We start from the raw sequence: 27,657 nt of genomic DNA on the forward strand, positions 1-27,657 counted from the left end.
TTGACGAACTCCTCCAAGGGATTTCATCATATTGAACCAATCTCCAGTGTGTGGAATCTAAAGACCTTTGTGATGTTAAATTGCGAAGCTTTTTACGTTCAGTGAAACGGGGTGGTTATGGTGGCACTTAGAGTTTGAATCACTCGCCAAAAAGCAGTAATCTGCTGTCACTCAAAAACACAATGTCCAATCTCTCCCAAAGCTCATAGGCGTGATGAGACTCGAGCTCGGAAATGTTTGTTATGCCATTTGTGCATAAGGGTTAGAGCGCCACCTAGTGGAACGACTAACAAATCATGAATGAATGAGTTGAAATGTTAGCTGGTGGTTAAATGCATGAATTCCATCAATGTGACATGAGATCGGAGGTGCTGGTTTTAGGTGTTGGGCGTGGCTCGACGCGCCGGGGGTGCGAGGGCCCTCATAACGCTGCTTGCAGCTTTAATTATTATTATTATTATTATTTCGGCAAATGAATTGGCCGTTTGAGGGCCTAAACATGCTCGAAAACTCATGAAATTTTGCACACGCGTCAGGTCTGGTGAAAATTTACGTATTTTAATGTTCCCAGACATGGCCAGGGAAAATTAGCTCAGTAGCGCCACCTAGAAAAATGAAAAACGCGAGCCCCCGGTATGGGTATGACCTACACGTTTGAAAGTCGGTACACCTATATAACGTTCAGAGTCGAACAAAAAAGTCTATTATGGCAATGTCCTAAACCCAACAGGAAGTCCGCCATTTTGGATTGAAGGTGACATTTTGGCTCTAATTTTGCCGTTTCCATGCCTCGAACTTTTTCGAACTCCTCCTTGGGATTTGGTCGTATAAGCTTCATCTTTGGTCAGTGTCAACTACACACCTGGGCCATGTTAAATTGCGGAGCTTTTGAGTTTTCACAATACCATGAGGCCGTGGCGCCACGGCGAATTTCGATGACTCGCCATGAAAATCTTATTGCCTCTCATTTTGTCATACATTTTCTGACCTTGACCAAAGTGAACACATATGATAAGGCTCCACCCCTGAACATATTTCAACTGCCATATTTGACACCAGGGACAGCGCCACCTAGTGGGAACAGGAAATGTCATGTTTTACACTTTGGGGTACAGTATAGTGATGGGTGACATCTGCAGCCTCAAATTTCTCCAGGAAAGCCTTAAGGAGTTGGTCTTGGGTTACAGTGAAAACTGTGAGTTTTCGCGAAAGGGTGTGACCCCAGCAGCATGGCGAACTTTGATGTCACGCCATGAAGAAACAAATTAGTATAACTCAATGAAATCCAGTCTGATCAGTACCAGACTTTACAGGCATGATGTCAGACGCGCCCTGAACAGATTGATGTGCCCATTGTCGGAAATACGGACAGCGCCACCTAGTGGCAACAGGAAATGTCATGGCTTTAATTTTGTTGTACTGATTTTCACAGGTTCATCGTGGCCACCTCAAAAGCGGTGAATATCACCATCAGTCCCTCGTGATGCTTCAGTGCAAAAATTGTGACTTTAAACTGAACGGCGCACCCTGGTGGCAACGCTGTTCACGATGAAAGATGAAGTGGCTTTTGAGGGTCTTGGCAAGTTTATAGAGGCTTGAAATTTGGCACACACCTCCAATGTGACGAAGGCTTTGTTGTTATGTGATCATTTTCATTGAATATCCCAAAATGGCTCCACAGCGCCCCCTACAAATTTTCAAAACCACAGCCCCAGCTCTGTGTTTTATGTATGAATCTGAAACCTGGTAGGCTTATAGGAGATATCAAAATGTACAAAAAAGTCTCTTGGAGCAATATCCCAAATCCAACAGGAAGTCAGCCATTTTAAAATTAATGTGCAATTTTGGCAACATTTTCCCCTCTTTTCAGGCACCCTTCTTTGACGAACTCCTCCAAGGGATTTCATCAGATTGGACCGATCTGCAGTTTGTGGAATCTAAAGACCTTTGTGATGTTAAATTGCGAAGCTTTTTACGTCCAGGGAAACGGGGTGGTTATGGCGGCACTTAGAGTTTCAATCACTCGCCAAAAAGCAGTAATCTGCTGTCACTCAAAAACACAATGTCCAATCTCTCCCAAACGTCTCAGGTGTGATGAGACTCGAGCTTGGAAGTGTTTGTTATGCCATTTGTACATAATGGTTAGAGCGCCACCTAGTGGAACGACTAAATAATCATGAATGAATGAGTTGAAATGTTAGCTGGTGGTTAAATGCATGAATTCCATCAATGTGACATCAGATCGGACGTGCTGGTTTTAGGTGTTGGGCGTGGCTCGACGCGCCGGGGGTGCGAGGGCCCTCATAACGCTGCTTGCAGCTTTAATTAGGGCCCGAGCACTGGTAGTGCGAAGGCCCTATTGTAATTGCTCTGTTTATTATTATTATTATTATTATTATTATTATTATTATTATTATTCCGGCAAATGAATTGGCCGTTTGAGGGCCTAAACATGCTCGAAAACTCATGAAATTTTGCACACCCGTCAGGTCTGGTGAAAATTTACGTATTTTAATGTTCCCAGACATGGCAAGGGAAAATTAGCTCAGTAGCGCCACCTAGAAAAATGAAAAACGCGAGCCCCCGGTATGGGTATGACCTACACGTTTGAAAGTCGGTACACCTATATAACGTTCAGAGTCGAACAAAAAAGTCTATTATGGCAATGTCCTAAACCCAACAGCAAGTCCGCCATTTTGGATTGAAGGTGACATTTTGGCTCTGATTTTACCGTTTCCATGCCTTGTACTTTAACGAACTCCTCCTTGGGATTTGGTCCTATAAACTTCAAATTTGGACAGTGTCAACTACACCCTTGTGCCATGTTAAATTGCGGAGCTTTTGAGTTTTCACAATACTATGAGGCCGTGGCGCCATGGCGAATTTCGATGACTCGCCATGAAAATCTTATTGCCTCTCATTCTGTCATACATGTTCCGATCTGGACCAAAGAGCACACATATGATAAGGCTCCACCCCTGAACATATTTCAACTGCCATATTTGACATCAAGGACAGCGCCACCTAGTGGGAACAGGAAATGTCATGTTTTACACTTTGGGGTACAGTATAGTGATGGGTGACATCTGCAGCCTCAAATTTCTCCAGGAAAGCCTTAAGGAGTTGGTCTTGGGTTACAGTGAAAACTGTGACTTTTCGCAAAAGGGTGTGACCCCAGCAGCATGGCGAACTTTGATGTCACGCCATGAAGAAACAAATTAGTATAACTCAATGAAATCCAGTCTGATCAGTACCAGACTTTACAGGCATGATGTCAGACCCGCCCTGAACAGATTGATGTGCCCATTGTCGGAAATACGGACAGCGCCACCTAGTGGCAACAGGAAATGTCATGGCTTTAATTTTGTTGTACTGATTTTCACAGGTTCATCGTGGCCACCTCAAAAGCGGTGAATATCACCATCAGTCCCTCGTGATGCTTCAGTGCAAAAAATGTGACTTTAAACTGAACGGCGCACCCTGGTGGCAACGCTGTTCAACATGAAAGATGAAGTTACTTTTGAGTGGCTTGGAAAGTTTATAGAGGCTTTAAACTTGGCCCACGCCTCCAATGTGATGAAGGCTTTGTTGTTATGTAACCATTTTCCTTGAATAGCGCAAAATGGCTCCACAGCGCCCCCTACAAAATTCCAAAATATCAGCCCCTGCTCTGTGTTTTATCTATGAGTCTGAAACTTGGTAAGCTTATGGAAGATCTTAAGATGTACAAAAAAGTCTCTTGGAGCAATATCCCAAATCCAACAGGAAGTCAGCCATTTTAAAGTTAATGTGTAATTTTGGCGGCATTTTCCCCTCTTTTCAGGCACCGTTCTTTGACGAACTCCTCCAAGGGATTTCATCATATTGAACCATTCTCCAGTGTGTGGAATCTAAAGACCTTTGTGATGTTAAATTGCGAAGCTTTTTACATTCAAGGAAACGGGGTGGTCATGGCGGCACGTGGAGTTTCAATCACTCGCCAAAAAGCAGTAATATGCTGTCACTCAAAGACACAATGTCCAATCTCTCCCAAAGGTCGCAGGCGTGATGCGACTCGAGCTCGGAAATGTTTGTTATGCCCTTTGTCTATAATGGTTAGAGCGCCACCTAGTGGGACGACTATACTCATGGTTGAACCAAATGAAATGTTAACTGGTGGTTAAATGCATGAATTCCATCAATGTGACATCAGATCGGACGTGCTGGTTTCAGGTGTTGGGCATGGCTCGACACGCCGGGGGTGCGAGGGCCCTCATAACGCTGCTTGCAGCTTTAATTATTATTATTATTATTATTCAGGCAAAACAAGGGCCTTTTTGAGGGCCTAAACATGCTCAAAAACTCATGAAATTTTGCACACATGCCAGGTCTGGTGAAAAATTTTGTATTTTAATGGTTTTACATATGAGCACTGGGAAATGGCTCTACAGCGCCACCTATGCCTTGTTAAATGCAGCCCTACGACCACATCGTTTGAGCTACATGTATGAAATTTGGCACACATGTGTATCATGCCAAGACGAACAAAAAAGTCTGTGGGCCCATTGACGCAAACCCAACAGGAAGTCCGCCATTTGGAAGAGAAGGTGACATTTTGGCTCTAATTTTGCCATTTCCATGCCTCGAACTTTTGCGAACTCCTCCTTGGGGTTTCATTTCATAACCTTCAAATTTGGACAGTGTCAACTACACCCTTGTGCCATGTTAAATTGCGGAGCTTTTGAGTTTTCACAATACTATGAGGCCGTGGCGCCATGGCGAATTTCGATGACTCGCCATGAAAATCTTATTGCCTCTCATTTTGTCATACATTTTCTGACCTTGACCAAAGTGAACACATATGACAAGGCTCCACCCCTGAACATATTTCAACTGCCATATTTGACACCAGGGACAGCGCCACCTAGTGGGAACAGGAAATGTCATGTTTTACACTTTGGGGTACAGTATAGTGATGGGTGACACCTGCAGCCTCAAATTTCTCCAGGAAAGCCTTAAGGAGTTGGTCTTGGGTTACAGTGAAAACTGTGACTTTTCGCAAAAGGGTGTGACCCCAGCAGCATGGCGAACTTTGATGTCACGCCATGAAGAAACAAATTAGTATAACTCAATGAAATCCAGTCTGTTCAGTACCAGACTTTACAGGCATGATGTCAGACCCGCCCTGAACAGATTGATGTGCCCATTGTCGGGAATACGTACAGCGCCACCTAGTGGCAACAGGAAATGTCATGGCTTTAATTTTGTTGTACTGATTTTCACAGGTTCATCGTGGCCACCTCAAAAGCAGTGAATATCACCATCAGTCCCTCGTGATGCTTCAGTGCAAAAATTGTGACTTTAAACTGAACGGCGCACCCTGGTGGCAACGCTGTTCAACATGAAAGATGAAGTGGCTTTTGAGGGTCTTGGCAAGTTTATAGAGGCTTGAAATTTGGCACACCCCTCCAAATGGATGAAGGCTTTGTTGTCATGTGATCATTTTTATTGAATAGCGCGAAATGGCTCCACAGCGCCCCCTACAAAATTTCAAAACCACAGCCCCAGCTCTGTGTTTTATGTATGAGTCTGAAACCTGGTAAGCTTATAGGAGATATCAAGATGTACAAAAAAGTCTCTTGGAGCAATATCCAAAATCCAACAGGAAGTCAGCCATTTTAAAATTAATGTTTAATTTTGGCAACATTTTCCCCTCTTTCCAGGCATCGTTCTTTGACGTACTCCTGCAAGGGATTTCATCAGATTGATGCGATCTCCTGTGTGTGGAATCTAAAGACCTTTGTGATGTTAAATTGCGAAGCTTTTTACATTCAGGGAAACGGGGTGGTCATGGCGGCACGTGGAGTTTCAATCACTCGCCAAAAAGCAGTAATCTGCTGTCACTCAAAAACACAATGTCCAATCTCTCCCAAAGCTCATAGGCGTGATGAGACTCGAGCTCGGAAATGTTTGTTATGCCATTTGTGCATAAGGGTTAGAGCGCCACCTAGTGGAACGACTAACAAATCATGAATGAATGAGTTGAAATGTTAGCTGGTGGTTAAATGCATGAATTCCATCAATGTGACATGAGCAGGACGTGCTGGTTTTAGGTGTTGGGCGTGGCTCGACGCGCCGGGGGTGCGAGGGCCCTCATAACGCTGCTTGCAGCTTTAATTAGGGCCCGAGCACTGACAGTGCGAAGGCCCTATTGTAATTGCTCTGTTTATTATTATTATTATTATTATTATTATTATTTCGGCAAATGAATTGGCCGTTTGAGGGCCTAAACATGCTCGAAAACTCATGAAATTTTGCACACGCGTCAGGTCTGGTGAAAATTTACGTATTTTAATGTTCTCAGACATGGCCAGGGAAAATTAGCTCAGTAGCGCCACCTAGAAAAATGAAAAACGCGAGCCCCCGGTATGGGTATTGCCTACAAGTTTGAAAGTCGGTACACCTATATAACGTTCAGAGTCGAACAAAAAAGTCTATTATGGCAATGTCCTAAACCCAACAGGAAGTCCGCCATTTTGGATTGAAGGTGACATTTTGGGTCTGATTTTACCGTTTCCATGCCTTGTACTTTAACGAACTCCTCCTTGGGATTTCGGCGTATAAGCTTCAAATTTGGACAGTGTCAACTACACCCTTGTGCCATGTTAAATTGCGGAGCTTTTGAGTTTTCACAATACTATGAGGCCGTGGCGCCATGGCGAATTTCGATGACTCGCCATGAAAATCTTATTGCCTCTCATTCTGTCATACATGTTCCGATCTGGACCAAAGAGCACACATATGATAAGGCTCCACCCCTGAACCTATTTCAACTGCCATATTTGACATCAAGGACAGCGCCACCTAGTGGGAACAGGAAATGTCATGTTTTACACTTTGGGGTACAGTATTGTGATGGGTGACATCTGCAGCCTCAAATTTCTCCAGGAAAGCCGTAAGGAGTTGGTCTTGGGTTACAGTGAAAACTGTGACTTTTCGCAAAAGGGTGTGACCCCAGCAGCATGGCGAACTTTGATGTCACGCCATGAAGAAACAAATTAGTATAACTCAATGAAATCCAGTCTGATCAGTACCAGACTTTACAGGCATGATGTCAGACCCGCCCTGAACAGATTGATGTGCCCATTGTCGGAAATACGGACAGCGCCACCTAGTGGCAACAGGAAATGTCATGGCTTTAATTTTGTTGTACTGATTTTCACAGGTTCATCTTGGCCACCTCAAAAGCGGTGAATATCACCATCAGTCCCTCGTGATGCTTCAGTGCAAAAATTGTGACTTTAAACTGAACGGCGCACCCTGGTGGCAACGCTGTTCAACATGAAAGATGAAGTGGCTTTTGAGGGTCTTTGCAAGTTTATAGAGGCTTGAAATTTGGCACACACCTCCAAATGGATGAACGCTTTGTTGGCATGTGATCATTTTCATTGAATAGCGCGAAGTGGCTCCACAGCGCCCCCTACAAAATTTCAAAACCACAGCCCCTGCTCTGTGTTCTATGTATGATTCTGAAACCTGGTAAGCTTATAGGAGATATCAAGATGTACAAAAAAGTCTCTTGGTGCAATATCCCAAATCCAACAGGAAGTCAGCCATTTTAAAATTAATGTGCAATTTTGGCAACATTTTCCCCTCTTTTCAGGCACCGTTCTTTGACGAACTCCTCCAAGGGATTTCATCATATTGAACCAATCTCCAGTGTGTGGAATCTAAAGACCTTTGTGATGTTAAATTGCGAAGCTTTTTACGTTAAGTGAAACGGGGTGGTTATGGTGGCACTTAGAGTTTGAATCACTCGCCAAAAAGCAGTAATCTGCTGTCACTCAAAAACACAATGTCCAATCTCTCCCAAACGTCTCAGGTGTGATGAGACTCGAGCTCGGAAGTGATTGTTATGCCATTTGTACATAATGGTTAGAGCGCCACCTAGTGGAACGACTAACTAATCATGAATGAATGACTTGAAATGTTAGCTGGTGGTTAAATGCATGAATTCCATCAATGTGACATCAGATCGGAGGTGCTGGTTTTAGGTGTTGGGCTTGGCTCGACGCGCTGGGGGTGCGAGGGCCCTCGTAACGCTGCTTGCAGCTTTAATTAGGGCCCGAGCACTGACAGTGCGAAGGCCCTATTGTAATTGCTCTGTTTATTATTATTATTATTATTATTTCGGCAAATGAATCGGCCTTTTGAGGGCCTAAACATGCTCGAAAACTCTGGAAATTTTGCGCACGCGTCAGGTCTGGTGAAAATTTACGTATTTTAATGGTTTTACATATGAGCACTGGGAAATGGCTCTAGAGCGCCACCTATGCCTTGTTAAATGCAGCCCTACGACCACATCGTTTCAGCTACATGTATGAAATTTGGCACACATGTGTATCATGCCAAGACGAACAAAAAAGTCTGTGGGCCCATTGACGCAAACCCAACAGGAAGTCCGCCATTTTGGATTGAAGGTGACATTTTGGCTCTGATTTTACCGTTTCCATGCCTTGTACTTTAACGAACTCCTCCTTGGGATTTGGTCGTATAAGCTTCAAATTTGGACAGTGTCAACTACACCCTTGTGCCATGTTAAATTGCGGAGCTTTTGAGTTTTCACAATACTATGAGGCCGTGGCGCCATGGCGAATTTCGATGACTCGCCATGAAAATCTTATTGCCTCTCATTCTGTCATACATGTTCCAATCTGGACCAAAGAGCACACATATGATAAGGCTCCACCCCTGAACATATTTCAACTGCCATATTTGACCTCAAGGACAGCGCCACCTAGTGGGAACAGGAAATGTCATGTTTTACACTTTGGGGTACAGTATAGTGAAGGGTGACATCTGCAGCCTCAAATTTCTCCAGGAAAGCCTTAAGGAGTTGGTCTTGGGTAACAGTGAAAACTGTGAGTTTTCGCGAAAGGGTGTGACCCCAGCAGCATGGCGAACTTTGATGTCACGCCATGAAGAAACAAATTAGTATAACTCAATGAAATCCAGTCTGATCAGTACCAGACTTTACAGGCATGATGTCAGACCCGCCCTGAACAGATTGATGTGCCCATTGTCGGAAATACGGACAGCGCCACCTAGTGGCAACAGGAAATGTCATGGCTTTAATTTTGTTGTACTGATTTTCACAGGTTCATCTTGGCCACCTCAAAAGCGGTGAATATCACCATCAGTCCCTCGTGATGCTTCAGTGCAAAAATTGTGAGTTTAAACTGAACGGCGCACCCTGGTGGCAACGCTGTTCAACATGAAAGATGAAGTGGCTTTTGAGGGTCTTGGCAAGTTTATAGAGGCTTGAAATTTGGCACACACCTCCAAATGGATGAAGGCTTTGTTGGCATGTGATCATTTTCATTGAATAGCGCGAAATTGCTCCACAGCGCCCCCTACAAAATTTCAAAACCACAGCCCCTGCTCTGTGTTTTATGTATGAATCTGAAACCTGGTAGGCTTATAGGAGATATCAAGATGTACAAAAAAGTCTCTTGGAGCAATATCCCAAATCCAACAGGAAGTCAGCCATTTTAAAATTAATGTGTAATTTTGGCAACATTTTCCCCTCTTTTCAGGCTTCATACTTTGACGAACTCCTCCAAGGGATTTCATCATATTGAACCATTCTCCAGTGTGTGGAATCTAAAGACCTTTGTGATGTTAAATTGCGAAGCTTTTTACGTTCAAGGAAACGGGGTGGTCATGGCGGCACGTGGAGTTTCAATCACTCGCCAAAAAGCAGTAATATGCTGTCACTCAAAGACACAAAGTCCAATCTCTCCCAAAGGTCACAGGCGTGATGAGACTCGAGCTCGGAAATGTTTGTTATGCCCTTTGTCTATAATGGTTAGAGAGCCACCTAGTGGGACGACTATACTCATGGTTGAACCAAATGAAATGTTAACTGGTGGTTAAATGCATGAATTCCATCAATGTGACATCAGATCGGACATGCTGGTTTCAGGTGTTGGGCATGGCTCGACACGCCGGGGGTGCGAGGGCCCTCATAACGCTGCTTGCAGCTTTAATTATTATTATTATTATTATTATTCAGGCGAAACAAGGGCCTTTTTGAGGGCCTAAACATGCTCAAAAACTCATGAAATTTTGCACACATGCCAGGTCTGGTGAAAAATTTTGTATTTTAATGGTTTTACATATGAGCACTGGGAAATGGCTCTAGAGCGCCACCTATGCCTTGTTAAATGCAGCCCTACGACCACATCGTTTGAGCTACATGTATGAAATTTGGCACACATGTGTATCATGCCAAGACGAACAAAAAAGTCTGTGGGCCCATTGACGCAAACCCAACAGGAAGTCCGCCATTTGGAAGAGAAGGTGACATTTTGGCTCTAATTTTGCCATTTCCATGCCTCAAACTTTTGCGAACTCCTCCTTGGGGTTTCATTTCATAACCTTCAAATTTGGTCAGTGTCAACTACACCCTTGTGCCATGTTAAATTGCGGAGCTTTTGAGTTTTCACAATACTATGAGGCCGTGGCGCCATGGCGAATTTCGATGACTCGCCATGAAAATCTTATTGCCTCTCATTTTGTCATACATGTTCCGATCTGGACCAAAGAGCACACATATGATAAGGCTCCACCCCTGAACATATTTCAACTGCCATATTTGACATCAAGGACAGCGCCACCTAGTGGGAACAGGAAATGTCATGTTTTACACTTTGGGGTACAGTATAGTGATGGGTGACATCTGCAGCCTCAAATTTCTCCAGGAAAGCCTTAAGGAGTTGGTCTTGGGTTACAGTGAAAACTGTGAGTTTTCGTGAAAGGGTGTGACCCCAGCAGCATGGCGAACTTTGATGTCACGCCATGAAGAAACAAATTAGTATAACTCAATGAAATCCAGCCTGATCAGTACCAGACTTTACAGGCATGATGTCAGACCCGCCCTGAACAGATTGATGTGCCCATTGTCAGAAATACGGACAGCGCCACCTAGTGGCAACAGGAAATGTCATGGCTTTAATTTTGTTGTACTGATTTTCACAGGTTCATCGTGGCCACCTCAAAAGCGGTGAATATCACCATCAGTCCCTCGTGATGCTTCAGTGCAAAAATTGTGACTTTAAACTGAACGGCGCACCCTGGTGGCAACGCTGTTCACCATGAAAGATGAAGTGGCTTTTGAGGGTCTTGGAAAGTTTATAGAGGCTTGAAATTTGGCACACACCTCCAATGTGACGAAGGCTTTGTTGTCATCTGATCATTTTCATTGAATATCCCAAAATGGCTCCACAGCGCCCCCTACAAAATTTCAAAACCACAGCCCCAGCTCTGTGTTTTATGTATGAATCTGAAACCTGGTAGGCTTATAGGAGATATCAAGATGTACAAAAAAGTCTCTTGGAGCAATATCCCAAATCCAACAGGAAGTCAGCCATTTTAAAATTAATGTGCAATTTTGGCAACATTTTCCCCTCTTTTCAGGCACCGTGCTTTGACGTACTCCTGCAAGGGATTTCATCAGATTGATGCAATCTCCTGTGTGTGGAATCTAAAGACCTTTGTGATGTTAAATTGCGAAGCTTTTTACATTCAGGGAAACGGGGTGGTCATGGCGGCACGTAGAGTTTCAATCACTCGCCAAAAAGCAGTAATCTGCTGTCACTCAAAAACACAATGTCCAATCTCTCCCAAAGCTCATAGGCGTGATGAGACTCGAGCTCGGAAATGTTTGTTATGCCATTTGTGCATAATGGTTAGAGCGCCACCTAGTGGAACGACTAACTAATCATAAATGAATGAGTTGAAATGTTAGCTGGTGGTTAAATGCATGAATTCCATCAATGTGACATCAGATCGGAGGTGCTGGTTTTAGGTGTTGGGCGTGGCTCGACGCGCCGGGGGTGCGAGGGCCCTCATAACGCTGCTTGCAGCTTTAATTATTATTATTAGGGCCCGAGCACTGACAGTGCGAAGGCCCTATTGTAATTGCTCTGTTTATTATTATTATTATTATTATTATTATTATTATTATTATTATTATTATTATTATTATTATTATTATTATTCCGGCAAATGAATTGGCCGTTTGAGGGCCTAAACATGCTCGAAAACTCATGAAATTTTGCACACGCGTCAGGTCTGGTGAAAATTTACGTATTTTAATGTTCCCAGACATGGCCAGGGAAAATTAGCTCAGTAGCGCCACCTAGAAAAATGAAAAACGCGAGCCCCCGGTATGGGTATGACCTACACATTTGAAAGTCGGTACACCTATATAACGTTCAGAGTCGAACAAAAAAGTCTATTATGGCAATGTCCTAAACCCAACAGGAAGTCCGCCATTTTGGATTGAAGGTGACATTTTGGGTCTGATTTTACCGTTTCCATGCCTTGTACTTTAACGAACTCCTCCTTGGGATTTGGTCCTATAAACTTCAAATTTGGACAGTGTCAACTACACCCTTGTGCCATGTTAAATTGCGGAGCTTTTGAGTTTTCACAATACTATGAGGCCGTGGCGCCATGGCGAATTTCGATGACTCGCCATGAAAATCTTATTGCCTCTCATTCTGTCATACATGTTCCGATCTGGACCAAAGAGCACACATATGATAAGGCTCCACCCCTGAACATATTTCAACTGCCATATTTGACATCAAGGACAGCGCCACCTAGTGGGAACAGGAAATGTCATGTTTTACACTTTGGGGTACAGTATAGTGATGGGTGACATCTGCAGCCTCAAATTTCTCCAGAAAAGCCTTAAGGAGTTGGTCTTGGGTTACAGTGAAAACTGTGAGTTTTCGCAAAAGGGTGTGACCCCAGCAGCATGGCGAACTTTGATGTCACGCCATGAAGAAACAAATTAGTATAACTCAATGAAATCCAGTCTGATCAGTACCAGACTTTACAGGCATGATCTCAGACCCGCCCTGAACAGATTGATGTGCCCATTGTCGGAAATATGGACAGCGCCACCTAGTGACAACAGGAAATGTCATGGCTTTAATTTTGTTGTACTGATTTTCACAGGTTCATCTTGGCCACCTCAAAAGCGGTGAATATCACCATCAGTCCCTCGTGATGCTTCAGTGCAAAAATTGTGAGTTTAAACTGAACGGCGCACCCTGGTGGCAACGCTGTTCAACATGAAAGATGAAGTGGCTTTTGAGGGTCTTGGCAAGTTTATAGAGGCTTGAAATTTGACACACACCTCCAAATGGATGAACGCTTTGTTGGCATGTGATCATTTTCATTGAATAGCGCGAAGTGGCTCCACAGCGCCCCCTACAAAATTTCAAAACCACAGCCCCTGCTCTGTGTTCTATGTATGATTCTGAAACCTGGTAAGGTTATAGGAGATATCAAGATGTACAAAAAAGTCTCTTGGTGCAATATCCCAAATCCAACAGGAAGTCAGCCATTTTAAAATTAATGTGTAATTTTGGCAACATTTTCCCCTCTTTCCAGGCACCGTTCTTTGACGAACTCCTCCAAGGGATTTCATCATATTGAACCAATCTCCAGTGTGTGGAATCTAAAGACCTTTGTGATGTTAAATTGCGAAGCTTTTTACGTTCAGTGAAACGGGGTGGTTATGGTGGCACTTAGAGTTTGAATCACTCGCCAAAAAGCAGTAATCTGCTGTCACTCAAAAACACAATGTCCAATCTCTCCCAAACGTCTCAGGTGTGATGAGACTCGAGCTCGGAAGTGATTGTTATGCCATTTGTACATAATGGTTAGAGCGCCACCTAGTGGAACGACTAACTAATCATGAATGAATGACTTGAAATGTTAGCTGGTGGTTAAATGCATGAATTCCATCAATGTGACATCAGATCGGAGGTGCTGGTTTTAGGTGTTGGGCTTGGCTCGACGCGCCGGGGGTGCGAGGGCCCTCGTAACGCTGCTTGCAGCTTTAATTAGGGCCCGAGCACTGACAGTGCGAAGGCCCTATTGTAATTGCTCTGTTTATTATTATTATTATTATTATTATTATTATTATTATTAGGGCCCGAGCACTGACAGTGCGAAGGCCCTATTGTAATTGCTCTGTTTATTATTATTATTATTATTATTATTATTATTATTATTATTTCGGCAAATGAATTGGCCGTTTGAGGGCCTAAACATGCTCGAAAACTCATGAAATTTTGCACACGCGTCAGGTCTGGTGAAAATTTACGTATTTTAATGTTCTCAGACATGGCCAGGGAAAATTAGCTCAGTAGCGCCACCTAGAAAAATGAAAAACGCGAGCCCCCGGTATGGGTATGACCTACATGTTTGAAAGTCGGTACACCTATATAACGTTCAGAGTCGAACAAAAAAGTCTATTATGGCAATGTCCTAAACCCAACAGGAAGTCCGCCATTTTGGATTGAAGGTGACATTTTGGCTCTGATTTTACCGTTTCCATGCCTTGTACTTTAACGAACTCCTCCTTGGGATTTGGTCCTATAAACTTCAAATTTGGACAGTGTCAACTACACCCTTGTGCCATGTTAAATTGCGGAGCTTTTGAGTTTTCACAATAGTATGAGGCCGTGGCGCCATGGCGAATTTTGATGACTCGCCATGAAAATCTTATTGCCTCTCATTCTGTCATACATGTTCTGATCTGGACCAAAGAGCACACATATGATAAGGCTCCACCCCTGAACATATTTCAACTGCCATATTTGACATCAAGGACAGCGCCACCTAGTGGGAACAGGAAATGTCATGTTTTACACTTTGGGGTACAGTATAGTGATGGGTGACATCTGCAGCCTCAAATTTCTCCAGGAAAGCCTTAAGGAGTTGGTCTTGGGTTACAGTGAAAACTGTGACTTTTCGCGAAAGGGTGTGACCCCAGCGGCGTGGCGAACTTTGATGTCACGCCATGAAGAAACAAATTAGTATAACTCAATGAAATCCAGTCTGATCAGTACCAGACTTTACAGGCATGATGTCAGACCCGCCCTGAACAGATTGATGTGCCCATTGTCGGAAATACGGACAGCGCCACCTAGTGGCAACAGGAAATGTCATGGCTTTAATTTTGTTGTACTGATTTTCACAGGTTCATCGTGGCCACCTCAAAAGCGGTGAATATCACCATCAGTCCCTCGTGATGCTTCAGTGCAAAAATTGTGAGTTTAAACTGAACGGCGCACCCTGGTGGCAACGCTGTTCAACATGAAAGATGAAGTGGCTTTTGAGGGTCTTGGCAAGTTTATAGAGGCTTGAAATTTGGCACACACCTCCAAATGGATGAAGGCTTTGTTGGCATGTGATCATTTTCATTGAATAGCGCGAAATTGCTCCACAGCGCCCCCTACAAAATTTCAAAACCACAGCCCCTGCTCTGTGTTCTATGTATGATTCTGAAACCTGGTAAGCTTATAGGAGATATCAAGATGTACAAAAAAGTCTCTTGGTGCAATATCCCAAATCCAACAGGAAGTCAGCCATTTTAAAATTAATGTGTAATTTTGGCAACATTTTCCCCTCTTTCCAGGCACCGTTCTTTGACGAACTCCTCCAAGGGATTTCATCATATTGAACCAATCTCCAGTGTGTGGAATCTAAAGACCTTTGTGATGTTAAATTGCGAAGCTTTTTACGTTCAGTGAAACGGGGTGGTTATGGTGGCACTTAGAGTTTGAATCACTCGCCAAAAAGCAGTAATCTGCTGTCACTCAAAAACACAATGTCCAATCTCTCCCAAAGCTCATAGGCGTGATGAGACTCGAGCTCGGAAATGTTTGTTATGCCATTTGTACATAATGGTTAGAGCGCCACCTAGTGGAACGACTAACTAATCATGAATGAATGAGTTGAAATGTTAGCTGGTGGTTAAATGCATGAATTCCATCAATGTGACATCAGATCGGAGGTGCTGGTTTTAGGTGTTGGGCTTGGCTCGACGTGCCGGGGGTGCGAGGGCCCTCGTAACGCTGCTTGCAGCTTTAATTATTATTATTATTATTATTATTATTATTATTATTATTCCGGCAAATGAATTGGCCGTTTGAGGGCCTAAACATGCTCGAAAACTCATGAAATTTTGCACACGCGTCAGGTCTGGTGAAAATTTACGTATTTTAATGTTCCCAGACATGGCCAGGGAAAATTAGCTCAGTAGCGCCACCTAGAAAAATGAAAAACGCGAGCCCCCGGTATGGGTATGACCTACACATTTGAAAGTCGGTACACCTATATAACGTTCAGAGTCGAACAAAAAAGTCTATTATGGCAATGTCCTAAACCCAACAGGAAGTCCGCCATTTTGGATTGAAGGTGACATTTTGGGTCTGATTTTACCGTTTCCATGCCTTGTACTTTAACGAACTCCTCCTTGGGATTTGGTCCTATAAACTTCAAATTTGGACAGTGTCAACTACACCCTTGTGCCATGTTAAATTGCGGAGCTTTTGAGTTTTCACAATACTATGAGGCCGTGGCGCCATGGCGAATTTCGATGACTCGCCATGAAAATCTTATTGCCTCTCATTCTGTCATACATGTTCCGATCTGGACCAAAGAGCACACATATGATAAGGCTCCACCCCTGAACATATTTCAACTGCCATATTTGACATCAAGGACAGCGCCACCTAGTGGAAACAGGAAATGTCATGTTTTACACTTTGGGGTACAGTATAGTGATGGGTAACATCTGCAGCCTCAAATTTCTCCAGGAAAGCCTTAAGGAGTTGGTCTTGGGTTACAGTGAAAACTGTGAGTTTTCGCGAAAGGGTGTGACCCCAGCAGCATGGCGAACTTTGATGTCACGCCATGAAGAAACAAATTAGTATAACTCAATGAAATCCAGTCTGATCAGTACCAGACTTTACAGGCATGATGTCAGACCCGCCCTGAACAGATTGATGTGCCCATTGTCGGAAATACGGACAGCGCCACCTAGTGGCAACAGGAAATGTCATGGCTTTAATTTTGTTGTACTGATTTTCACAGGTTCATCGTGGCCACCTCAAAAGCGGTGAATATCACCATCAGTCCCTCGTGATGCTTCAGTGCAAAAATTGTGACTTTAAACTGAACGGCGCACCCTGGTGGCAACGTGGTCCACCATGAAATATGAAGTGGCTTTTGAGGGTCTTGGCAAGTTTATAGAGGCTTGAAATTTGGCACACACCTCCAATGTTACGAAGGCTTTGTTGTCATGTGATCATTTTCATTGAATATCCCAAAATGGCTCCACAGCGCCCCCTACAAAATTTCAAAACCACAGCCCCAGCTCTGTGTTTTATGTATGAATCTGAAACCTGGTAGGCTTATAGGAGATATCAAGATGTACAAAAAAGTCTCTTGGAGCAATATCCCAAATCCAACAGGAAGTCAGCCATTTTAAAATTAATGTGCAATTTTGGCAACATTTTCCCCTCTTTTCAGGCTTCATACTTTGACGAACTCCTCCAAGGGATTTCATCATATTGAACCAATCTCCTGTGTGTGGAATCTAAAGACCTTTGTGATGTTAAATTGCGAAGCTTTTTACATTTAGGGAAACGGGGTGGTCATGGCGGCACGTGGAGTTTCAATCACTCGCCAAAAAGCAGTAATCTGCTGTCACTCAAAATCAAAATGTTCAATCTCTCCCAAAGGTCGCAGGCGTGATGAGACTCGAGCTAGGAAATGTTTGTTATGCCATTTGTCAGTAATGGTTAGAGCGCCACCTAGTGGGACAACTATAATCATGATTGAATGAGATGAATTGTTAGCTGGTGGTTAAATGCATGAATTCCATCAATGTGACATCAGATCGGACATGCTGGTTTTAGGTGTTGGGCGTGGCTCGACGCGCCGGGGGTGCGAGGGCCCTCCTAACGCTGCTTGCAGCTTTAATTATTATTATTATTATTATTATTTCGGCAAATGAATTGGCCGTTTGAGAGCCTAAACATGCTCGAAAACTCATGAAATTTTGCACACGCGTCAGGTCTGGTGAAAATTTACGTATTTTAATGTTCTCAGACATGGCCAGGGAAAATTAGCTCAGTAGCGCCACCTAGAAAAATGAAAAACGCGAGCCCCCGGTATGGGTATGACCTACACGTTTGAAAGTCGGTACACCTATATAACGTTCAGAGTCGAACAAAAAAGTCTATTATGGCAATGTCCTAAACCCAACAGGAAGTCCGCCATTTTGGATTGAAGGTGACATTTTGGGTCTGATTTTACCGTTTCCATGCCTTGTACTTTAACGAACTCCTCCTTGGGATTTGGTCCTATAAACTTCAAATTTGGACAGTGTCAACTACACCGTTGTGCCATGTTAAATTGCGGAGCTTTTGAGTTTTCACAATACTATGAGGCCGTGGCGCCATGGCGAATTTCGATGACTCGCCATCAAAATCTTATTGCCTCTCATTCTGTCATACATGTTCCGATCTGGACCAAAGAGCACACATATGATAAGGCTCCACCCCTGAACATATTTCAACTGCCATATTTGACATCAAGGACAGCGCCACCTAGTGGGAACAGGAAATGTCATGTTTTACACTTTGGGGTACAGTATAGTGATGGGTGACATCTGCAGCCTCAAATTTCTCCAGGAAAGCCTTAAGGAGTTGGTCTTGGGTTACAGTGAAAACTGTGACTTTTCGCAAAAGGGTGTGACCCCAGCAGCATGGCGAACTTTGATGTCACGCCATGAAGAAACAAATTAGTATAACTCAATGAAATCCAGTCTGATCAGTACCAGACTTTACAGGCATGATATCAGACCCACCCTGAACAGATTGATGTGCCCATTGTCGGAAATACGGACAGCGCCACCTAGTGGCAACAGGAAATGTCATGGCTTTAATTTTGTTGTACTGATTTTCACAGGTTCATCGTGGCCACCTCAAAAGCGGTGAATATCAACATCAGTCCCTCGTGATGCTTCAGTGCGAAAATTGTGACTTTAAACTGAACGGCGCACCCTGGTGGCAACGCGGTTCACCATGAAAGATGAAGTGGCTTTTGAGGGACTTGGAAAGTTTATAGAGGCTTGAAATTTGGCACACACCTCCAAATGGATGTAGGCTTTGTTGTCATGTGATCATTTTCATTGAATAGCTCGAAATTGCTCCACAGCGCCCCCTACAAAATTTCAAAACAACAGCCCCTGCTCTGTGTTTCATCTATGAGTCTGAAACCTGGTAAGCTTATGGAAAATATCAAGATGTACAAAAAAGTCTCTTGGAGCAATATCCCAAATCCAACAGGAAGTCAGCCATTTTAAAGTTAATGTGTAATTTTGGCGACATTTTCCCCTCTTTTCAGGCTTCATACTTTGACGAACTCCTCCAAGGGATTTCATCATATTGAACCATTCTCCAGTGTGTGGAATCTAAAGACCTTTGTGATGTTAAATTGCGAAGCTTTTTACGTCCAGGGAAACGGGGTGGTTATGGCGGCACTTAGAGTTTCAATCACTCGCCAAAAAGCAGTAATCTGCTGTCACTCAAAAACACAATGTCCAATCTCTCCCAAACGTGTCAGGTGTGATGAGACTCGAGCTTGGAAGTGTTTGTTATGCCATTTGTACATAATGGTTAGAGCGCCACCTAGTGGAACGACTAACTAATCATGAATGAATGAGTTGAAATGTTAGCTGGTGGTTAAATGCATGAATTCCATCAATGTGACATCAGATCGGACGTGCTGGTTTTAGGTGTTGGGCGTGGCTCGACGCGCCGGGGGTGCGAGGGCCCTCATAACGCTGCTTGCAGCTTTAATTATTATTATTATTATTATTCCGGCAAATGAATTGGCCGTTTGAGGGCCTAAACATGCTCGAAAACTCATGAAATTTTGCACACGCGTCAGGTCTGGTGAAAATTTACGTATTTTAATGTTCTCAGACATGGCCAGGGAAAATTAGCTCAGTAGCGCCACCTAGAAAAATGAAAAACGCGAGCCCCCGGTATGGGTATGACCTACATGTTTGAAAGTCGGTACACCTATATAACGTTCAGAGTCGAACAAAAAAGTCTATTATGGCAATGTCCTAAACCCAACAGGAAGTCCGCCATTTTGGATTGAAGGTGAGATTTTGGGTCTGATTTTACCGTTTCCATGCCTTGTACTTTAACGAACTCCTCCTTGGGATTTGGTCCTATAAACTTGAAATTTGGACAGTGTCAACTACACCCTTGTGCCATGTTAAATTGCGGAGCTTTTGAGTTTTCACAATACTATGAGGCCGTGGCGCCATGGCGAATTTCGATGACTCGCCATGAAAATCTTATTGCCTCTCATTCTGTCATACATGTTCCGATCTGGACCAAACAGCACACATATGATAAGGCTCCACCCCTGAACATATTTCAACTGCCATATTTGACATCAAGGACAGCGCCACCTAGTGGGAACAGGAAATGTCATGTTTTACACTTTGGGGTACAGTATAGTGATGGGTGACATCTGCAGCCTCAAATTTCTCCAGGAAAGCCTTAAGGAGTTGGTCTTGGGTTACAGTGAAAACTGTGAGTTTTCGCGAAAGGGTGTGACCCCAGCAGCATGGCGAACTTTGATGTCACGCCATGAAGAAACAAATTAGTATAACTCAATGAAATCCAGTCTGATCAGTACCAGACTTTACAGGCATGATGTCAGACGCGCCCTGAACAGATTGATGTGCCCATTGTCGGAAATACGGACAGCGCCACCTAGTGGCAACAGGAAATGTCATGGCTTTAATTTTGTTGTACTGATTTTCACAGGTTCATCGTGGCCACCTCAAAAGCGGTGAATATCACCATCAGTCCCTCGTGATGCTTCAGTGCAAAAATTGTGACTTTAAACTGAACGGCGCACCCTGGTGGCAACGCTGTTCACCATGAAAGATGAAGTGGCTTTTGAGGGTCTTGGCAAGTTTATAGAGGCTTGAAATTTGGCACACACCTCCAATGTGACGAAGGCTTTGTTGTTCTGTGATCATTTTCATTGAATATCCCAAAATGGCTCCACAGCGCCCCCTACAAAATTTCAAAACCACAGCCCCAGCTCTGTGTTTTATGTATGAATCTGAAACCTGGTAGGCTTATAGGAGATATCAAGATGTACAAAAAAGTCTCTTGGAGCAATATCCCAAATCCAACAGGAAGTCAGCCATTTTAAAATTAATGTGCAATTTTGGCGACATTTTCTCCTCTTTTCAGGCTTCATACTTTGACGAACTCCTCCAAGGGATTTCATCATATTGAACCATTCTCCAGTGTGTGGAATCTAAAGACCTTTGTGATGTTAAATTGCGAAGCTTTTTACGTCCAGGGAAACGGGGTGGTTATGGCGGCACTTAGAGTTTGAATCACTCGCCAAAAAGCAGTAATCTGCTGTCACTCAAAAACACAATGTCCAATCTCTCCCAAACGTCTCAGGTGTGATGAGACTCGAGCTTGGAAGTGTTTGTTATGCCATTTGTCAGTAATGGTTAGAGCGCCACCTAGTGGGACGACTATAATGATGATTGAATGAGATGAAATGTTAGCTGGTGGTTAAATGCATGAATTCCATCAATGTGACATCAGATCGGAGGTGCTGGTTGTAGGTGTTGGGCGTGGCTCGACGCGATGGGGTGCGAGGGCCCTCATAACGCTGCTTGCAGCTTTAATTATTATTATTATTATTATTATTATTATTTCGGCAAATGAATTGGCCGTTTGAGGGCCTAAACATGCTCGAAAACTCATGAAATTTTGCACACGCGTCAGGTCTGGTGAAAATTTACGTATTTTAATGTTCTCAGACATGGCCAGGGAAAATTAGCTCAGTAGCGCCACCTAGAAAAATGAAAAACGCGAGCCCCCGGTATGGGTATGGCCTACAAGTTTGAAACTCGGTACACCTATATAACGTTCAGAGTCGAACAAAAAAGTCTATTATGGCAATGTCCTAAACCCAACAGGAAGTCCGCCATTTTGCATTGAAGGTGACATTTTGGCTCTAATTTTGCCATTTCCATGCCTCGAACTTTAACGAACTCCTCCTTGGGATTTGGTCCTATAAGCTTCAAATTTGGACAGTGTCAACTACACCCTTGTGCCATGTTAAATTGCGGAGCTTTTGAGTTTTCACAATACTATGAGGCCGTGGCGCCATGGCGAATTTCGATGACTCGCCATGAAAATCTTATTGCCTCTCATTCTGTCATACATGTTCCGATCTGGACCAAAGAGCACACATATGATAAGGCTCCACCCCTGAACATATTTCAACTGCCATATTTGACATCAAGGACAGCGCCACCTAGTGGGAACAGGAAATGTCATGTTTTACACTTTGGGGTACAGTATAGTGATGGGTGACATCTGCAGCCTCAAATTTCTCCAGGAAAGCCTTAAGGAGTTGGTCTTGGGTTACAGTGAAAACTGTGAGTTTTCGTGAAAGGGTGTGACCCCAGCAGCATGGCGAACTTTGATGTCACGCCATGAAGAAACAAATTAGTATAACTCAATGAAATCCAGTCTGATCAGTACCAGACTTTACAGGCATGATGTCAGACCCGCCCTGAACAGATTGATGTGCCCATTGTCGGAAATACGGACAGCGCCACCTAGTGGCAACAGGAAATGTCATGGCTTTAATTTTGTTGTACTGATTTTCACAGGTTCATCTTGGCCACCTCAAAAGCGGTGAATATCACCATCAGTCCCTCGTGATGCTTCAGTGCAAAAATTGTGAGTTTAAACTGAACGGCGCACCCTGGTGGCAACGCTGTTCAACATGAAAGATGAAGTGGCTTTTGAGGGTCTTGGCAAGTTTATAGAGGCTTGAAATTTGGCACACACCTCCAAATGGATGAAGGCTTTGTTGGCATGTGATCATTTTCATTAAATAGCGCGAAATTGCTCCACAGCGCCCCCTACAAAATTTCAAAACCACAGCCCCTGCTCTGTGTTCTATGTATGATTCTGAAACCTGGTAAGCTTATAGGAGATATCAAGATGTACAAAAAAGTCTCTTGGAGCAATATCCCAAATCCAACAGGAAGTCAGCCATTTTAAAATTAATGTGTAATTTTGGCAACATTTTCCCCTCTTTCCAGGCACCGTTCTTTGACGAACTCCTCCAAGGGATTTCATCATATTGAACCAATCTCCAGTGTGTGGAATCTAAAGACCTTTGTGATGTTAAATTGCGAAGCTTTTTACGTTCAGTGAAACGGGGTGGTTATGGTGGCACTTAGAGTTTGAATCACTCGCCAAAAAGCAGTAATCTGCTGTCACTCAAAAACACAATGTCCAATCTCTCCCAAAGCTCATAGGCGTGATGAGACTCGAGCTCGGAAATGTTTGTTATGCCATTTGTACATAATGGTTAGAGCGCCACCTAGTGGGACGACTATACTCATGGTTGAAGCAAATGAAATGTTAACTGGTGGTTAAATGCATGAATTCCATCAATGTGACATCAGATCGGACGTGCTGGTTTCAGGTGTTGGGCATGGCTCGACACGCCGGGTGTGCGAGGGCCCTCATAACGCTGCTTGCAGCTTTAATTTATTTTGTAATGGCATGAACAATGAGAGGTGGTGGATTGGCCAGATGCAGGTCAATGTGTAAAAATAACTCAGTTGTTTGGTGGTGGCTATGGCGGAGCTTCCACAGAGGCCAGCAGGTGGATGAGGGAATGGGAGGCAGGGGGAGAGCCCCGAGGCAGCCGCCAGTCCGAGTGTCAGGTGAACTGAACTTCAGGTAAGAAGTTATGACCTGCAGTCTCTCTGGGTCAGATATAAACCAAGTTTAGGTGGAGTTTATTTTCGTTGTGCTGACTTTTTACAGTCAGTTAGAATAACTTGTACTGCGTACTAGCTAGCATGACGGAGTTTCTACACAAAGGGGGGCACAAAGAAATACTTTTCTTTCTTATTCTCATTTAAAATATCTAGCTTTTATTAAATAATTATCTAAATCTTACAACCAAAGTTTTTATCTGACGTAAAATGTATAGAAATCATACATATACCAACAAGACAGTGTACATCACTGTCACAACAGCATTTGTTTTCATTCAAAGTCTTTATGGCTTTAATACCTGGTGGGTCGGTCTGTAGTCAAAATGCCAGATTTTCTGTCCCAGTCCAGCCCTACAGGTTAATACTGGCAGTGTCACCATGCCAGCTGACTGTATTTCATCATCAGCCAGTGTTGTTCTTGATCAATATTACCAAAGTTTACCATAAGGAAGCAAAGAAAGTATTTACTTGCTTTCAGGTTTTATTCAAATGTTAGTCTTTTCATTTGTTTCCACACTTTTTTCCTGTTTCAAAATCAAACACCAGTTTGTGAGAAGATTATCTTCTTTTTTTAAATAGGCAGATAAAATTTTACATTGGCTAATTTGTCAATTGTTTGTTACAAATGTTCGTATTTTAATATTAAAAAATGTTTTTGCCCAAAACATATGTGCACTACATGTCAGTAAAAATACTATGCAAATATTGCTGTCCTTGACTGCTGAGTAAACACTGACAAAGCACTGATTGTATCTCTTGTACTTTATCAACGCAGTATCTAAAAACTTTGCACCATAGTGGTTAAAATCTCATTCTAATAAGAGTTAAAAGCGCATTCGGTTATTAGGTTTATAGGGTTATTGAATTATGGTTAATGGTTGGTAGAATTTTTTTTAAACATTATCTGCCACCCTTCTCCAAATCTGTGCTCCTACCTGGCCCCCCCAACAAAAATTTTCTAGACACGCCACTCCTTGCTGCAGCACTCTTGAGCAACTCGAGGCTTTTCAGAAAGCTTTTAAAGCGGCCTGATAATAACGAGTCACAATAGTCCAACCTCAAAGTAATAAATGCAGAGTTACAGTTTCAGCATCACTCCAAGTCAAGATGTTTCTAATTTTAGTGATATTGTACTGATAAATGAAATCAGTTCTACATATTTGCTTAAGGTGCACAAATGGTAAAAAACGACAAACATGAATCTGTGATTGGCTGCAAACTGGACACATTTGAAGCTGTGGTGGTAAGAAGGTCAGAGGACAAACTATTCTCCATCCTCTGAAAAACATGCTGAGAACCTTCTCAAACAGAAACATCTTTTATTGTTTACTGTGATGTTGTAAACTTTTTTGTTGTGTTTGAGAAAAGAGAATATTTTATTGCATAAAACAGTGCTGATCGCATTTTTCAAACATCTGCTTTGGCAGCTGACTGTGGGGCTCGGTACACCCGGCTTGGCGTGGAAAAACAGAGTGTGAGACTCCAGCTTCTCTCTAGTCTGATGACTCAAACAGGCTCTCCCCCACTCTGTCATTTAAACAGTGCTTTACAAACCTGAACATTGGAGCTAACAGCTGGATTTTCCTGTTTCAGTGCAGCTGAGACAGGAGACAGACAGTGAAAGTGGACGGTACACCCTCGGTTTAACACAAAAACTCATTGTTGCAGGCAGGGGCAGCACAAAAGTGACCCCTTAAACTGATTTTTATTCCAAGTCCCCCTGTTTTCCCCTGAGTTATTGGTCCTGTTACTATGCCTGTGAAGGTTCTCAGTCAGTCAAGGAGCTTGGAAAGAGAAGTGTCTGGACTTCTTTAAGTTTCCTTATTGATCCTCTACCTCGTGTGATTAGGTAGAGGATCAATAGGGGGTCCATGACCCTCTTGGGGACACTCCCATAGGGATTAAAATCTGGGACTCGCCACCAATTGCTCTTAGAACTGAAGAAGCTTCTCCACTGAGAGGTGAAACGTCTTTAAGGAAATTTAAAGAGGTCCAGACACTTTTCTTTCCAAGCTCCTTAGACGGTTCTGTTACTAGCTAGACTTACATTAGTTTATTTTAGCTATTAACCACAACCAACCAATGGTGTCACGTTCTGTACTGTACCCGTTATTTGCAGGGATTTAATTTCTATTATTGTGGCCCCATCCCTAGGGACTGTAACGGTATAACCCTAACCCAATATTCCAATCATCCATCTATCTATCTATCTATCTATCTATCTATCTATCTATCTATCTACTTAGCACTTTTAATTCTTATTCTCATTTTTATTTTCATGTCCATCTAAGCTTAATTTATAACAGTATTTATAACAGTATGTTTGCACTGAAGCACCGCAGCAATTTCATAATGTTGTAAACCCGCTCAACATTTGGCAATAAAACCCTTTCTGATTCTGACTCTGACTCCACTACATTCATGTCACAATTTTAATTAATTAATTTACAAAATTAAGACACAGAAAAGATCTTACATCTCCAATAAGCTACTTTTCTTTTTAATTATTTTACTAATTTGGAAGTTAATTTTGATGTTCATTTGAGCTCAGATGTTTATTTTAGAAAACAAATCAACATTGATTATAATTATAATCAGCAGATCAGTTCGTGACAGAAGTACTCACTGACTACATCAGTCAAATACAGCTTTGATATTAGGAGAATGCAAGAGTTATCAACATGTAATGTTTAACACAGACTGCTCTCTCAACTGAATTCTCCTGATATATTACCTCAACTGTGAGTTACATGAATTCACACAGCCTAGTAATTAAAAACGTAAACAGTAAGTAAGTTAATGCAACTCGAACTGGATTTCCTTATTCGGTTAACACTGGTTTAGTGCTTGGCGGTGACCAGCACGTGTGAGGCAGACACTGACAGTGTATAATACACTGTAATAGTGCAGGGTGTGTGAGTGTTATTTTCTGACTTGGGCCAACCCGAGTTGGTTGGGCGACCAGACCAGTTCAGAAAGTCTGGATCAGACCCGACAGACTGCTTTGAGCACATTCTCGTGGGATTACTTGCATTTTTTTTCACTTACGTGACATTTTCAATACAAAAATCAGAGATGTAAAGGTCTATTTCACGACATTGGTGCTTTTACATGACCTCTTCCACCACTCGTATGGGAACAGTCCCAAAGCTCGAGCAGTCGTGCCAAATAAAAACAGAACTATTTCTGCTAGTCTAAGCTGAGTAAGATAAGAAACATACGAAACTAAACATAAACTCAGCTAAATTTACGTTTAAGTGTGCCATGTTCTTACCTTCCGAGCTCTCTGCCGGGAATAACAGTGTAGTGGTCGGCGAAAGGTTCGTTGTGGATGGCGGTTTGGATTTCGGACAACAAGCCGCTGACACTGCGGCTCTGGCTCGGTCCAGCTGCGTGGTTGTGATGAAGGCGGCTTCTGCTTCTCGAGTCCCCGGCAAGCGGGCATTCGGGGATCATGGCGTCGATTAATTGGACCGGTTAGTTGGCTAACGTTAAACACTTCAAACAACGGTCAGCACAATTATATTAAATGACGCCGCTTACTATTCTCCGAACGACAACAGAAACCAAACAAAACCCAAAACATTAGGGCGACAGAATAATGTCACGTCTTCTAGGCCAAGCTTCAAATTATTAGCTCAGTCTAACATTGTAATAAAAACACAGCTGGAGAGCTCATTTTGATCACTCCACACTCAGCGTCCTGCCTGTCAGTCCCTCAACTTGCTCCTCACTTAGAAGCTGAACCGGTGCTGCGTTTTCTGTAACCATGGTAGCACGTGTTGATTGACAGGCGTGCCTGCCAATCGGAATGGGTTACAGAGAGAGAGGGGGAGAGACTTCTGTGTTGATCGGCGAATTAAAAATTAAACGTGAAATATATAGCGGGACCAGTTTTCACGTCCCTTTTAATATAAAAAAATGCATACAATGTATACATT

General features: G+C 43.0%; 1 protein-coding gene across 2 annotated transcripts in view; it reads right to left on the bottom strand.

Moving 5' to 3' along the window:
• stk17a (serine/threonine kinase 17a) overlaps positions 1–27,452 on the bottom strand; it is a 74,064-nt gene extending 46,612 nt beyond the window's left edge. For both annotated transcript variants that reach the window (XM_080864787.1, XM_080864786.1), the window contains exon 1: positions 26,991–27,452. In XM_080864787.1, the coding sequence (XP_080720913.1) occupies positions 26,991–27,172 (182 nt within the window). In that variant the 5' untranslated portion in view covers positions 27,173–27,452. The remainder of the gene's footprint in view (positions 1–26,990) is intronic.
• Positions 27,453–27,657: the final 205 nt, after the last annotated feature.

This window comes from Rhamphochromis sp. 'chilingali' (genome assembly GCF_963969265.1).
Source record: "Rhamphochromis sp. 'chilingali' genome assembly, chromosome: 18".
Taxonomy (NCBI): domain Eukaryota; kingdom Metazoa; phylum Chordata; class Actinopteri; order Cichliformes; family Cichlidae; genus Rhamphochromis; species Rhamphochromis sp. 'chilingali'.